Source organism: Doryrhamphus excisus, linkage group LG21, assembly GCF_037039965.1.
Source record: "Doryrhamphus excisus strain RoL-2023G ecotype Guam linkage group LG21, RoL_Dexc_Guam_v1.1, whole genome shotgun sequence".
Classification (NCBI taxonomy): Eukaryota; Metazoa; Chordata; class Actinopteri; order Syngnathiformes; family Syngnathidae; genus Doryrhamphus; species Doryrhamphus excisus.
This window is the reverse complement of record NC_136377.1, coordinates 14,449,800-14,464,135: the sequence shown is the minus strand read 5'-3', so window position 1 is coordinate 14,464,135 and position 14,336 is coordinate 14,449,800. Positions and strand designations below refer to the sequence as shown.

General features: G+C 47.5%; 2 protein-coding genes across 2 annotated transcripts; one reads left to right on the top strand and one right to left on the bottom strand.

The window, feature by feature from the left end:
* The first annotated feature begins 205 nt into the window (after positions 1 to 205).
* coro6 (coronin 6) lies at positions 206 to 6,284 on the top strand. The gene is made up of 11 exons (XM_058088311.2): positions 206 to 576; positions 1,740 to 1,986; positions 2,520 to 2,642; positions 3,901 to 4,030; positions 4,099 to 4,277; positions 4,360 to 4,479; positions 4,555 to 4,659; positions 4,738 to 4,883; positions 5,190 to 5,247; positions 5,327 to 5,554; positions 5,725 to 6,284. Exons 2-11 carry the CDS (start codon positions 1,789 to 1,791, stop codon positions 5,845 to 5,847), a joined length of 1,410 nt encoding a protein of 469 aa, XP_057944294.2. The 5' UTR covers positions 206 to 576; positions 1,740 to 1,788; the 3' UTR covers positions 5,848 to 6,284.
* Positions 6,232 to 11,021, bottom strand: LOC131138923 (von Willebrand factor A domain-containing protein 7-like). The gene is made up of 16 exons (XM_078787888.1): positions 10,753 to 11,021; positions 10,491 to 10,685; positions 10,117 to 10,389; positions 9,932 to 10,025; positions 9,703 to 9,834; positions 9,383 to 9,569; positions 9,123 to 9,298; positions 8,945 to 9,057; positions 8,752 to 8,868; positions 8,492 to 8,692; positions 8,291 to 8,417; positions 8,038 to 8,175; positions 7,882 to 7,971; positions 7,278 to 7,549; positions 6,907 to 7,203; positions 6,232 to 6,846 (listed from the first exon to the last, which is right to left on the bottom strand). The coding sequence occupies exons 2-16, from the start codon at positions 10,668 to 10,670 to the stop codon at positions 6,466 to 6,468; spliced, it is 2,778 nt and encodes a 925-aa protein (XP_078644014.1). The 5' UTR covers positions 10,671 to 10,685; positions 10,753 to 11,021; the 3' UTR covers positions 6,232 to 6,465.
* Positions 11,022 to 14,336: the final 3,315 nt, after the last annotated feature.

Here is a 14,336-nt window from a genome sequence, read left to right as displayed (position 1 = left end):
AAATTCTGACACAATTTGACATCTTTGTAGTTGGACCTTCAAGTGAGTGAGACCAGAAATTGCTTTTTTCGCCATACTAGAAGACGAAGACGTTTGAATTGGGACAGACGTTGTGACGTATTCAGCCAATTAGAGTTAGCAAACTGCTGATTTATTAAATATGTGAAGACAATCCGCCTCAGAGATTAAAAACTGAACAATGAAATGTAACGATCTAGTTCTAGAACGTTCCCTTCCAATCAGCAACGAGCAGTCCAGTGAGGTCCAGCTAGGTCTTCCGCCATGCTGGGCCCCCAGAGACAGGACCCTCCCCCCCCACACCCCGGCCTTTGGACAGTGGCGCGTCACGTTTCCACGAACACAAGAAGCTCGTTTTAAAATAGACGATGACCCAGTCCACCCCCTCATCGGACCCCCACCACCCCCCTGTGTGCCCGGCTCTGCCCGCTGGTTCTGTCTTTCAGTGTGTAGGTGAGAGCACAGTCGCCCGAGCAGGTTCGAGCAGGGAAGAACCAGAAGAACCAGAACCGACACCTCGGGACCCGCCAGGGAAGAGGGGTCTCCCCAAAACCTGAGGTCAGCTTTCTTTGTGTTTGTATGTGTGTGTGTTGGCTCACAAACTGTGCGTCACTCTCGAGAATGGCGCCTTTTTGCCGCCATGTCAATTAAAGATCCTTTCTGTTGTAACATGGAATTATGTTCAAAGTACACTGATGATATGCTGAGCACTCACATTAATGGTGAACTCAAACGCACCGCAGTGCACTGGGTAGCTCCTGCGACTATTTAGGAGTGGTGGGGGGCGGGGTCGCCGTTGGAGGCGTGGCTGTGCGCGGGCATGTCTAAATTAGGAAGGTGGTTCGCGCTCACAGGAGGAGGGGGCGGAGCGACCTAATTAACCTGAAATCCAACGAAAACGTTGTTACTGTTGCATCGTGTGTGGATGTGTCCCGTGTTAATTTGTACTCTTGTCAATATGTCAAAGCCCCAAAATCGTCTTTAAATGTTCCATCCAGTTGAGTTGACTTAATTAGAGTGACTCCTCCCACATAGGAGATGATGTGGCGCCATCTTTGCTACACTCAGACACAATGACATACATAATTGGTAATTAAGTGGAATTGTCTTGTTAAGTTCCATGCTGGCAAAAGCTGAAGTCTCTGCAATTGTCCTCAAATAGGACAGACATGGGAACAGAACATGTCTTTAGGACATGGTCCACATTGGATTGTCGTTTATATTGTGCGCGTGTGTTGACGTGGCGGTCTGAGCTAGGACAATTGTCTAATAATATCTCAGCTGATGACAGGCGCCGATATGGAATATCTGCTGTCTTTGGGGACGGTCCCTCACTGTCCTGGTGCAGGACAGAGGGAGTAAATACAGGACATACAGTAGACAAAAGGATGCATGGTTCACTGTATAGATGGGGAAATGCAGGCAGGACGTCGGACACACAAAGGACACAGACAGGGCAGCTGGGACAACTGCAGGACATGTGTGGGCCAGTTGGACAACAGACGTAGGACAAATGTAATGGTCAGACAGGACAGAAGTAAACATGGCTGGCAGGACAGAAATGGGACAAACAAGGACATACAGTCGAGTGGACAGACATAGCTTAAAAAGACATTGCTGAAGAGCTTCCTCCGCCAGCTTGTCCAAATCCGTCCTATTAATAAAACAGATTGTCTCCTCTGATATTTCTCACATGTTGCATTTCATCACTTCCTCCTCAGTCTCCGCCCCCCTCCTCAGTCTCCGCCTCCCCCACCACCCCAAGCAGCCATGAGTCGCAGCATCGTGCGGCAGAGCAAGTTCCGCCACGTCTTCGGCCAGGCGGTCAAGACCGAGCAGGGCTACGACGACATCCGCGTGTCCAAGGTGACGTGGGACAGCTCCTTCTGCGCCGTCAACCCAAAGTTCCTGGCCGTCATTGTGGAGTCCAGCGGGGGCGGAGCCTTCCTGGTCCTACCACTCGCCAAGGTCGGTGTGCTCACTCTTGTCACACTTTGAGACAACAACCAAACCCTGAAATGGGCGGAGTCAACATGTTTGACAGTGTGACATCACTGGGGTCAAGCAAGAAGACACACACACACACACACACAGCACACTAAGATACACATAAAGGCTGGACGTGACTAAATGCTGGAGTCTTTTTAAGCTATTAATACACACACCCAAGCCCCTCCTACTGCAGTCTCATGGGCCACCAGAAAAACTCCCCTTTCATCGCCTCGTCCCTCACCTATAAATACACCCCTATCTGTGTGTGTGTGTGTGTGTGTGTGTGTGATGCTGACACACATGCATACACAAAGGAGGATGCAACAACACATTTGATTGGTTATAGCAAATGATGTCATCATATGACTCATTAGGAACAATAGGAAGGTGAAAAGGGCTTTGAGAGGTCATGCTCCATGCAGGGGGCTCTCTCCCGGTCCTGTCTTGCTAGAAGACGTGGGATGATGCAATGATGTTCTAAGGTGGTTCTGTTGTTCCGTGTGTTACAGACAGGGCGTGTGGACAAGAACTACCCTCTGGTCATAGGACACTCTGGGCCTGTCCTCGACATTGACTGGTGTCCCCATGATGACAACATTCTGGCCAGCGGCTCAGAGGACTGCACCGCTATGGTAACTACACACACACACACACACACACACACACACACTCACACTAGGGATCGACCGATATGGTTTTTTTGGGGCCGATGCCGATACCGATTTTTTTCCATCACCCTTAGCCAATGGCCGATTTTGCTTGGGCCGATATTTGTGGCCGATACTGCTGTTGAGCCCTCAATTTACATGAAAAAATGACCATGCTAACAAATATTCCAGGTCTCATGTTTAAACAAATATTTATTGAAATGTAAACACTGAACACAGTAGGATTCAGCTTTCTTAAGCACACATTTCAACGGCACTATCAACTTTAAAAGGAATTAATATTCAACCAACATTTCTGTCCTAGTTTAAATTTATCTAGCATCCATGTGATGACTGCTCTTCCGCAGCGCGTCACGCGCCTCCACGCACACAAACGCATCACACTGACACAATTTAGTACCATATATAAAACATTTCTGTCATCATTAAAGTTGGTGTTGTGCATGATAAAGACCTCTCATAAGCAGACACGGCTGCTCCAATTTCTTCTGTGCGTGTGTGTGTGTGTGTGTGTGTGTGTGTGTGTGTGTGCGTGCTCGGAATGTGATGTTTTTGGGCTTTCTTGTTGTCCCGCCATGACTTAAACTGTTATGCCTAGCGATCACCCAGTGAAATGTGATGGGCTTAGTAAAGTGTAAAGTTAGCAAGCTAACTCTATTACTTGTGAAAACACGCTCTTGATGTGATTCAACTCTGGGGACGGGGTACTGCGACTACGTGTGTTGCGGGGTCGTCTGCCGCCTGCCTGACTGTAAATCATGCGGTGGAAAAATACATCGGCCGATACCGATACAAGGAAAAAAACGCAAATATCAGCCCGTTGTATCGGTCGATCCTTAACTCACACCATGGCCACTTCATTAGGTACGCAATCTATTGCTCTCCGATATCTAATTTTGTGGTTCTGGTCACTATGGCAACATGTGTGGACTTGTTACACATGATCAATGTGCTTACCAGAAAAGCACATTGCAGGGACTGAATGTGAATGTATCTTGTGTGTGTGTGTGTGTGTGTGTGTGTTGCAGCTGTCCACACTTGGCAGCTACAGAAAGACCACATGTCATATCACGTTGCTTAATTTGCTGCTGCCGATCATTGTGTGCCTCATTCCAGTGTGTTGTTTGTGTCACATATACATCGTATCGGGACAGATACACGAAGTCAAACACATCTTGGGTGGTCCCGCCTCCATGTTAAAATGGGACACCTTCTCCTGCAGGTGTGGCAGATTCCTGATCACTCGCTGATCCGCCCCATCACAGAACCTGTGGTGGTCTTGGAGGGCCACTCCAAACGTGTCGGCATCGTCAGCTGGCACCCGACCACACGCAACATCCTACTCACCGCAGGTACACACACACGCAACGAAGGAGGTTCGTGTCGAGTTGACTTTTTATGCTCCATCACCAACCACCAGCCAGCGACAACCTGGTCATTATCTGGAACGTGGGGACGGGCGAGCCCCTCATGTCCATGGACGACCACCCTGACCTCATCTACAGCATCAGCTGGAATCGCAACGGAAGCTTCTTCTGCACCACCTGCAAAGACCGCCGCCTGCGCGTCTGCGACCCCCGCAAGGCCGAAGTAGTGGCGGTGAGTGGTGACGCCGTCGGTCAGGTCGGGGTGGTGGGTCTCGTGTCACAAAGGTTACTCACGTGCGCTTGGTGACAATCAGGAACGTTTGGCGCCTCACGAGGGCATCCGACCAATGAGAGCCATCTTCACCCGAGACGGGAACATCTTCACCACCGGATTCACCAGGATGAGCCAAAGAGAACTCGGACTCTGGGACCCGGTCAGCTCCTGTGCACCCTCTCACACACACTCACACGTTTAGTCCCACTAAGACACCTTTTTATGTCCACCATAGACCAATTTTGAGGAACCCATCGCCCTGTTGGAGCTGGACACAAGTAACGGCGTCTTATTTCCGTATTACGACCCAGATGCCAACATGGTCTACCTGTGTGGAAAGGTGACGTCTCTTTTGTGGACAACATGTAACATGTGTGTTTATTCATTGGTGTGTGTGTGTGTGTGTGTGTGTGTGTAGGGAGACAGCAGCATCCGTTATTTTGAGATCACGGAGGAGCCGCCCTACGTGCACTACCTCAACACCTTCAGCAGCAAGGAGCCACAGAGGGGGATGGGCTTCATGCCCAAAAGAGGCGTGGACGTCAGCAAGTGTGAGATTGCCAGGTGAGCTCTGAAATGCCGCCAACCCCCCAGTGACTACAGGATACAGGCGGTCTGGACACACACACAAAAATACATAAATCATGCGATTCTGTCACATTTAGGGATGTACACGCTTTAACACTTAGCCCTTACCCCTTCATCGAAAGAAAACTGGGACACTACTTGATCCACACACACAAGCACTTCAACTGCGGAGGAGCGATTGCATTCAATGTGAGAGCAGCAGCAAGACTAAATGGGATGTTGTTTGTTGCCATCCAATGATGATGATGATGATGATGGCCGCCGTGTCTCCTGTGCATGAAGGTTGTACAAGCTGCACGACAAGAAATGTGAGCCCATCACCATGACCGTGCCCAGAAAAGTAAGTTCCACCTTGACCTTTGTCCTCCGAGAACTCCCGTTGAGACACAGGGTTCCACTAATCACCCTCGTTCCCGCAGTCGGACCTTTTCCAGGACGACCTGTACCCGGACACGGCGGGGCCTGAACCCGCCATGGAGCCCGAAGAGTGGCTGGACGGCCGCGATGAAGACCCCATTCTGATGTCCATGAAGGAGGGCTACGTGCCACCAAAGAGCAGAGAGCTCAAAGTGGCCAGGAAGAACGTGCTCGATTCCAGACCCGCCCCCCGACGCAGCATGTCCACATGTGACGCCGCCAGCCTGCCGGTCAGTCAACCCTTGACCTACACTCATGACAATTTAGATGATATGTCACAGTAGAAGTTGTCTGCCTCCACGCGTTCTTTATGCTCCGTCAGCACCTTGACTTCTTCTCTTACACCCCCCCCCCCATCTGTCCTGTCTCTTGGTGTCCTTGTGTCCTCTTTGCTGTGCAGCCTCAACTCCTTGAAAGGCTGGTGGAGGAGATCCAGAACCTAAAGGCCACAGTTTTGTCTCAGGAGAAGAGAATCTGTGACTTGGAGAACAAACTCTCACAGTACACCAACGGCACAGCCTGAGCCCCCCCCCTGCAGAACCTCTCCTTGTGGACTGTTCTGAAGTGCTAAGCAAAACTGCAGTGGCACGGCGGTCCAGTGCTGGAACATAATCCACATTGCAGTGTGAACATAACGGACCTGAAACTCTTTTTAGTGTTTTTATTTGAAGGAGCAACAAGGGCTGAAGGTTTGAGGGACGCACCGAGCCGACTAAGTCAACATAAAGGACTTCCTGCCCGGAAAATCCAACGTCTCGTGAAAGTAAGTAAGAAGCCTTTTGTTTTTGCTGCTTTTCGTCGGCTCGTCTCACATCATGACGACAAGGTGTAAATAGACAAGGACAAAGAAGAGAAAGCGTTTTTAACTTGTAGCAAAAAGGAACAAATGTCAAGATTTAGTCATGACTAAAATAAAAGTGTTTTTTATTAAATATTAACCTTTCATTTGTGTAAAACATTTGCTGTCAACGTGTTCTTTAGAGAGTTTGGCTTCAGTGATCAGACAAAATCAGACATAAAAAAATCACGTCAATCCAAGCGAGATGATTTCAAGCTGCAGCACCGATGTTGGCCTCTAGGGGCAGACGAACCCCAAAGACGATTAAGCATCGGTTGCCACAGCGACGATTCCTTGAGCTCACTACAGGCTCTGTAGGAGGCCGAGCGCCAGGCTGAGCACACATGCGAGGTGCACCTTATTGAACAAAGAGGCCACGCCCGCTGTGGTCTGGAAGGCGTTGACGGTGCACGTGTCCGCGTTGCCCACGCGGTCCACCACCAGCAGCGCCAGGTCGGGGGCATTGCAGGTCGCGTTGTAGGTCACCAGCGTGATGTTCTCATTGCTGTCCGACGGACCCATGTCCAGTGTTCCGTTGCCTTGGGTGAGCGTGACCTGATCCACGCCCGTGCCGCCCGTGCCGTCGCTCACACGCAGTGACACCTCCCATGTGATGTTGCTGCAGTTGTGAATGCAGTTGACGATGGAAAGGACTTCACACACGGGGGGGCTAAAGTCCATCACCTGAAAGGAGAAGAGAAGTGGTAAGAGGACGTTTGATGTAGAAAATACAGCGGTGCCTACCGTGTTGAAGACGGTGATCCTCAGGACAATGTAGTTGGTGTCCTGACTTCCGGTACCCTCGATCTCAATGGTGAGGGTGATGGTAGTACCCGAAGGCGTGTTGAGCGGGGCAGAGACGATGACTGTGTCGTTGGTTGTATTTCCTTGTTGCAGCAGTATAGTGCTGGGAGCGCTGGTGGTGAAGCGCTGGTCGTTGGTTGTGACCCTGACGGAGAAATTACCTCCGGCTCCCCTTGTGGTGGCGGAAAAATTCACGGCGAGGTCGGTCCCGGGCACCAGGTTTCCATCGACATTGGCCTAAACACACATCAGCCATGACGCTCAGTAAACTTCATGTCATGGGATGGAAGATGGCGATGTTGGACTCTCACCTCGATGGTCACATTGGACGCTCGAAAGTTGGTTGGCGACTGCCTTCGGAAGTTGAAGGTTGTCCCAGTGGCAGCGTTGACATCGCTTCCGGTAATGCGCACAACAAATGGCACGGATGGAAATTCATCGACACGAACGAGGAACTGACCGCTCCCCTGCGGAAGCACAGTGCCTTCGACCACTCCCGTACCCCCCACCTCCACCAGCATGACCTCAGTGACGCTGGCGGTGTCGCTACCCGTTAGCGTCACCAGCAGGCTACCATTGGTGCCTTCAAACAAAAGGAACCATTTACTGACTGGAAGGGACAGTTGGGATTTTTTCCACATGAACTATGAACTGTGGAGAGGAAATAATGCAGATGGATTTTGAGGTCTGACTTTTTTTGTGGACGGTGGTTTTGTGATGCAAATGTATTGCAAACGCTTTACTCAAGTGACCCCACCAACGAGCCGGAACTACTTTCCGGAACTCATGGGACCAAGTGCGGCGTAAGTCACACTTGATGCACTGCACTGCTGCTGGCGATGTTGTATGACTTCATGTTCAAAAATCCCAAGCGTCCCTTTGATGACATCAGCAAGAAAGAGAAAGTTCTCTTACCAATTGTGGGACGGGTGTCAAGAACATCAGATGCGTTCAGTAGGGGCAAAAACTCCACAAAGTCAACCAGGAAGTCAATGGGACTCTGACCTTCAAAATTCCACTAAAGTTAGAGTTGCTCCTTTAAAATTCTGTTTGTCTTCAATGAGGTCTCACCTGTGACCCTCAGCGAGTACCGCTCTAACGAGTTTAGGTCCACTGTCCATTCTCCCACTAGGTTCTTCAGCTCGAAAATCTGCAAGTTTCCCACCGTTGTCAATGTGAAAAGCGGGTTCATGTCGGTGTTCGGCGAGCCTATGACAGAAGGAATTGAAATTCATCGCCAAAGCAGTCAAGTGAATTTGGTCCAGTTCAGCAAGCTAGGGGACTGGCGCTAACAAGTAGATAGCGTTATGGTGCCGTTTCTCACCGTCAGGGGCTCTGAACGAAACAGAATCTGCTATGATGTAAACTATGACGTTCGTTGTGGTTTCGTCAACCAGAAAGGAGAATGTGACCGTCATTCCTGGGTCCCTGGTAGCCTGCAGGAGCGTCACCTAAGAGAACCAATCACACGCGTTGAACCAATCGCTTAGCGACAAGCAGTCAGTCGAGTTCAAGTTGGCGGTACCACAGAGGAGTTGGCAATCTGCCTGATGATGGTAGTGGCGGCCAAGAGCTCGTCGCTCTCCACTTCCACAAACACGCCCCCCGCGGCCTGGGCCAGGTCTTGGTACACTTGCGCGTCTGATTGAGCGATCCTGTTGTGGTGCTGCAGGTTGATACTGCGCCGCCTGTTCACCGTCGTCGTTCCTGTGATCAGGAAGTTGACCTGGAACGGAGAGATGTCTTCTGAGAAGCTCCAAGCAGCACAAACATGCGAACGCTCACCACACTTTGTGTACGCTCGATGAGAGCGATGACCGTGTTCTTCAGCTCCACATCTTTTGCGGGTGCATCCGTGAAGAGGAAGATGTCCGAGCTCCGAGGAGCACCCATCAATGCCAGCTTCACACGGAAACACAAGAGGGAGATTACGTGGAAAAGGAAGACTAGGTCTGTGAGACGACAACAGTTTTACTACCCGAAGGCCGGAGAGACTCAGCTCTGCTTCATCGCCTCCACCGCTGGCTGACAGATCATCAATGTAACCCTCGAAGACTTGCGGGTCAGATGTCCTCATCAGCGGCCCAAACTCTGAACACAAGATGGCAACAGTCAGAGAAAAGAAACGAGGATCTTCTCTCCATCCGAGCTCCTACCGGGATCGTTGAAGGTGACCAGAATGAAAGACAAAGGTTCATCGTCTGTTCCCGCCACAGAGTTGATGAGAGAAGAGGTGGCATTCTGCACGGCTGCGATGTCGTCAGTCATACTCTGCGTGGTGTCGATCACAAAGCAAAGAGCTTTCCCGGATCCTCTGGAGATTCCTAACGTTCTGATGGATGAGAAAGATAGATACAAAGATGAAAGATATGGCTGAAAAGGTGACCGAATGGTTTTAGGGTCTTGGCCGTCGTACTGCAGGAATAGGATGTCCCCCACCGCCTGACGAATGTTCTCCAGGATCTCGCTGGTCGCCATCGTTGCCAGAGTTGCAGCCTCCTCATGGAGAAACCCGTGTTCCGAGCCAAGCGTGTCTTTGTTGATCCCACCGGTGGGGTCGATCCTGCTGGTCACGTCCAAAGCTCCGCCGTGGCTGCACTTTCCTTTGTAACAAACAACTCTCACATTCAGTGGACTTGAGCAGAACCAGTCAACTTGAGGCTAAGGCAGGCAAACCTTGCAGGTTTCAGACCCCTGCAGACCAAAATAATCCAAATCCAGTCTGCAGTCGCTTACCATTGGGTTTGGTTGACCCTGGAAGGACTGCAAAGTATCCCGAAGTCAGTATATTGCCCTCCATGATGTCTTCTAGGATGTTGTTGCTGCAGTCATCTCCATCACAACTGCGACAGGTGGCCTGGCTTTGAGCTGCCCAAACGGGAATGTCAGGTTAGATCAGACGAAACCACGATGCTTTCTTGACCATGGCGTTGGTGTCGCCTTCATATCTCCTCATCATGCCTACCAGCAATGTTGCCAATGCTGGTGTCGGATCTGATTAGGTTGGAATTTGGAAACCTGTTGTTGTTCTCAACCCAGTTGCTGTGGCTGTAGAAGTCCTTGAGGGCAAAGAAGAACAACATCTAATTTCTTCGAGATTTTTTTTTCCCCTTTTCAGCGATGCTGCTGGGAGGAGAACAAGAGGAGAACCTGCAAAGGATGAAGAATCGTGCCCAAGTTCTCGGTGGCCACCTCAAAGTCCTCCTGCTGGATGTTGAACTTCACTATTGCTAAGCCCGTGAGGATGATGTTCCGACCTCCATTGAACGACTCATCATCAAAGTGGAAGCTGGCATTGAACGCTTGGCGGATGTCCACACGCACGTTGCGGAATATGATGGACAAGATAGATAGCTGGAAGCTCCTGATGGAGTTTCCAGCCCTACAAGCTGTGGCCACACCTGTGACTGTAAATGGCTGGCTCTGTACACACACACACACACACACACACACACGCGCGCACACGCACATTAATGTCATGTTCATCATTTTACTAGTACAACTTCCCCGAATGAGAACCTCACCGGGAATGTGAAGTCGTTGCCCTCGTTCTCAGCCAGAACGCGGCACACCTGCACGGTGGCATTTAAAATGGCAGCCTCGGTGATATCCAGGTGATTCTGTGAATCTCCTGGCAGAATTCCAAATCCTTGAGCTCCAGTTAGAATCAACAGGAAGCCCAAAACATCCAAAGCGGGCGGCATCTCTTCCTGACCCGTCTCGTGGAAAGAAAAGACAAAGTATTTAGCCTCGGTGCCTGGAGTCAGCTGATCCACTGTCCCTTACCTCGCTGGGCCTCTTGCCAAGTCAGTGCTGAGTCAGCGGGATTCAGGACAGATCTCTCATCAAGAGGATGGAAGTTTGGAGCTTTTCTTGTCACAAAGTTGCACACTTGACAGCAAGCCGGTTCCGAGAAGCTGAATGAAGCTGAATTGTGGTGGCTTCTGAGCGCAGACAATTGCTATGGCAACATAGCTGGTGAAATGGGATGGCTTTGCAAAGGCGGGGCCTCGCAGAACCTGTTCAACCTGTTGCCTTTGCTGTGACGAGGACCTCTGGAAATGGCAGCAAAAACACACACTCAGCCAAGTGTCCACATCCAGTTAGTTTGCATGCCGCTTGTTGGACCGTCCTTCCAATGACAAGAGGGCACAGGAATGTTTGGCCAAAAGTTGAAAACCATCGAGATGAAGTCAAAATTACAGCGTATCGAGTCAACAAAGAACATATTTGTTCGAATATGAATGATCAAATGATGACCAAACAATTTGGGGTTTGTCTTAGTTCAAAGGTTATGTCACACTCGTGTAAACATGCTCATTATTATTCATGCTCATATGTTTGTTTTATATCTATTTATCTTAAATAAATAGATACGGAATATTCATTCTATCTCCTTATAAAAGCAGACAAATTTATTGTTTTTCCAGGATGTAGCTGGTAAGAAGCAAGCCTAAAAAAAAAAACTTCCTTTCTCACGGTATGTCTCGTGTTTACACAACCCGTACAGCCCACCTTCACCAACGCCTTCAGATCAACATTTTCAATGACGAGTCCCAGCTCTGCTCATACAGGAAGTGAACCGTCTACATACTACGTACATGTGTCATCGTTTTGGGAACTATGTTCTAATGCAAGAAATTCCACAAAGTAATCATGACAAGGCACACCTATGACGTGAAAACTATTTCAGGTAACTACCTCATTGAGAGAACACTAAGGTTTGCAGCACTATTATTTATATATATACATACATACATACATACATATATATACACACACACACACATATACAAGACATACAGTATATCAATTTATTCATTAATTTTCTACTGCTTATCCTCACAAGGGTTGCGGGGGTGCTGGAGCCTATCCCAGCTGGTGGCCAGCCAATCACAGGGCACATATAGGCAAACAACCATTCACACTCACATTCATACCTATGGACAATTTGGAGTGGCCAATTAACCTAGCATGTTTTTGGAATGTGGGAGGAAACCGGAGTACCCGGAGAAAACCCACGCATGCACGGGGAGAACATGCAAACTCCACACAGAGATGGCCGAGGGTGGAATTGAACCCTGGTCTCCTACCACTCCTAACCACTTGTGCGTTGTGCAGCTATATATAAATTTATTTCATACTCTTTTGTTGTGTATATAATTCCATGTGTTCATTCATAGTTTTGAGAATGTACAATGTCAATAGTGATGAAAAATTCATGAAAAATCCAATTGAATGAGGTGTGTCCAATTTGGCCCGTCCATAGGCCACAGACGTACGTAAGTGTACTGTACATGGCACAGTGCTGCTGCTACTCCTACTGCTACTACTACTACTGTGTTTTTCTATTCCTGCACACCTTGTAGTTGTTTGAGAAAATGTAAATAAAAAACTGTCAACATGGACTTTAAAGTTCATGTTGACCGTTTTTATTTAGTTAACGTTCGCTCTGTTGAACATATGTATGTCAGTGGGACTACTGAGGCGCTTTAAGGTTGTCGACAGTTTTTTTCCAAGTTTACCAACAACGTTCAAGTTGTCATGTGTGCAGGCTACCGTTTCGCAAAAATTAAAAAAAAATATATATATAAATATCCAAGATTCCGGGAATAATAAAAATTCACAAGAAAGTAAGTAAACGAACAAGCTACTGGAAACTTTGCAAGGCCAGCTACCGAATAGATGTATGTGTATCTAGTATTGATGCGTAGCAAGAGTGTGTTGATAAGAGGCTTTCTCTTTGTGAGCCGAGTTAATGCCCGTTTGTAACTCAATAACACGCAACACTCAACGGCTATAGAACTAGTAAGGATTAATCAACAATATTTAACTTTTTACAACAAAGCACTTTGTATATTACCTTTGACCCCTGAAGGCCGCACAGCTTTGGGAAGTTTAATTTTTTTAGGTTGGTTTCGTTGGAAGCTGTTATGAAGACAGAAAAATTAAGTACATAAAAATAAAATTCTATCAATTTCACATACATTTATAGAACGGAATAATGCCAGAACAGACTGTTGTGGAAAACTGACAAGGTAAATACAATATAAATATCTATGAACTTAACAGACAAGAAGTGGCAGTTCTTTGTGAGAAAATGAGGAAAGGCGGTGTTTGGAAAACGACATTTGTGTGAATGAAAAAATTACCGTCAAATTCCACTACATTTAAAAAGGGGAACTGCACTTTTTAGGGGGAATTTTGCCCATCATTCATAATCCTTATGGTAAACTTGAACACATTTCTTTCCCATTACTGTGCATTATAACACCAGAAAAGGAGTTAATATGAGCTGGCTAACAATACACATTGTTGTCATTGGGACACACCCATTTTGACTATGAAGCCCTCTTAAAAAAAACATGTAATAATGCTGCATGGTTTGATATATCACGCATTAATACGGAACCTGCTGATATTAGAAATACGCTGATTTACTTAGCATTGTTGCAGCTGAGTACTTAACCATTTATGCCGTAATAACACAGACATTCATTCTTATTGTGTTAAAACTCAATTGATGTGTTTATGAAAGAAATCGAAGACTTTTTAGATCAAATCCTTCAATTACTGTACTTCTACTGTCACCTCTCTCTCTCATTACCTGTGCTTCCTTGGTCATTTCCTTCCCTTTGGTCACCTCTTCACCAATCACATTATTGATCCTGATCTAAAAAAAAAAAAGTTAATTAGTTAGTTAATGTTGAAATGGTAACAGCTATTAATTAAAGTGTCAAAATGAAGGAATGTATTTCCTTCATTCCTAGCTGAGAGCTAAGTATCCACTTGGTTGATATACAAGTCAGGTATGTAAATTGCGTTTTTTTAAGTTTTGATGTCTTTAGCGTCAAAATAGGTATTTCCCATGACGACTGTTGCTAGCTAGCTAACTCGTTTTCTCGAGCTAGAATGCACAGAAAAGGGAACGAAATATGGATTCACGTTTCACGTAACTATTGTGAATTAAGGGATTAGAATCCCAAAAAGAACATTCAGAAAACTAATTTCTACGCCCCATCGCAAAGGGAACAAACATTTTCAACAATAGTAAAACTACACACATATGGCGGAAGAACATCCGGGTTCTTTGCTATTCCATCGTAAACACGTGAGCACCATACTGGTACTTTGGGGCAAAACGTGGCTTCCTGTGGCGTTGATTTCTTCGCCATCCACGTTAATACTCCCAATTAACAATAACTAATGGAGCCACTGCTCATCTATCTTAACCCCCCAGACCTGCAAACAAAAATCAAACTTCAGATTTTGACTCCACTCCCACATAAAAACAAAGTTGACACTTTTTGTTATGTTTTAATCTGTTTTATCTATCATTTTTGATGGAAAATGAATACTCACGCTTCCAG

What these genes read in the sequence shown, in the direction of transcription:
- coro6 (XM_058088311.2), top strand. Translation starts at nt 1,789, where the DNA reads ATGAGTCGCAGCATCGTGCGGCAGAGCAAGTTCCGCCACGTCTTCGGC. An exon ending in GCAAGGCCGAAGTAGTGGCG is followed by an intron (nt 4,278 to 4,359) that starts GTGAGTGGTGAC and finishes GGTGACAATCAG; the next exon opens with GAACGTTTGGCGCCTCACGA. An exon ending in TGGTCTACCTGTGTGGAAAG is followed by an intron (nt 4,660 to 4,737) that starts GTGACGTCTCTT and finishes GTGTGTGTGTAG; the next exon opens with GGAGACAGCAGCATCCGTTA.
- LOC131138923 (XM_078787888.1), bottom strand. Translation starts at nt 10,670, where the DNA reads ATGCCGCCCGCTTTGGATGTTTTGGGCTTCCTGTTGATTCTAACTGGA. An exon ending in CGATTCTTCATCCTTTGCAG is followed by an intron (nt 10,026 to 10,116) that starts GTTCTCCTCTTG and finishes TTTGCCCTCAAG; the next exon opens with GACTTCTACAGCCACAGCAA. An exon ending in GGATCACCGTCTTCAACACG is followed by an intron (nt 6,847 to 6,906) that starts GTAGGCACCGCT and finishes TTCTCCTTTCAG; the next exon opens with GTGATGGACTTTAGCCCCCC.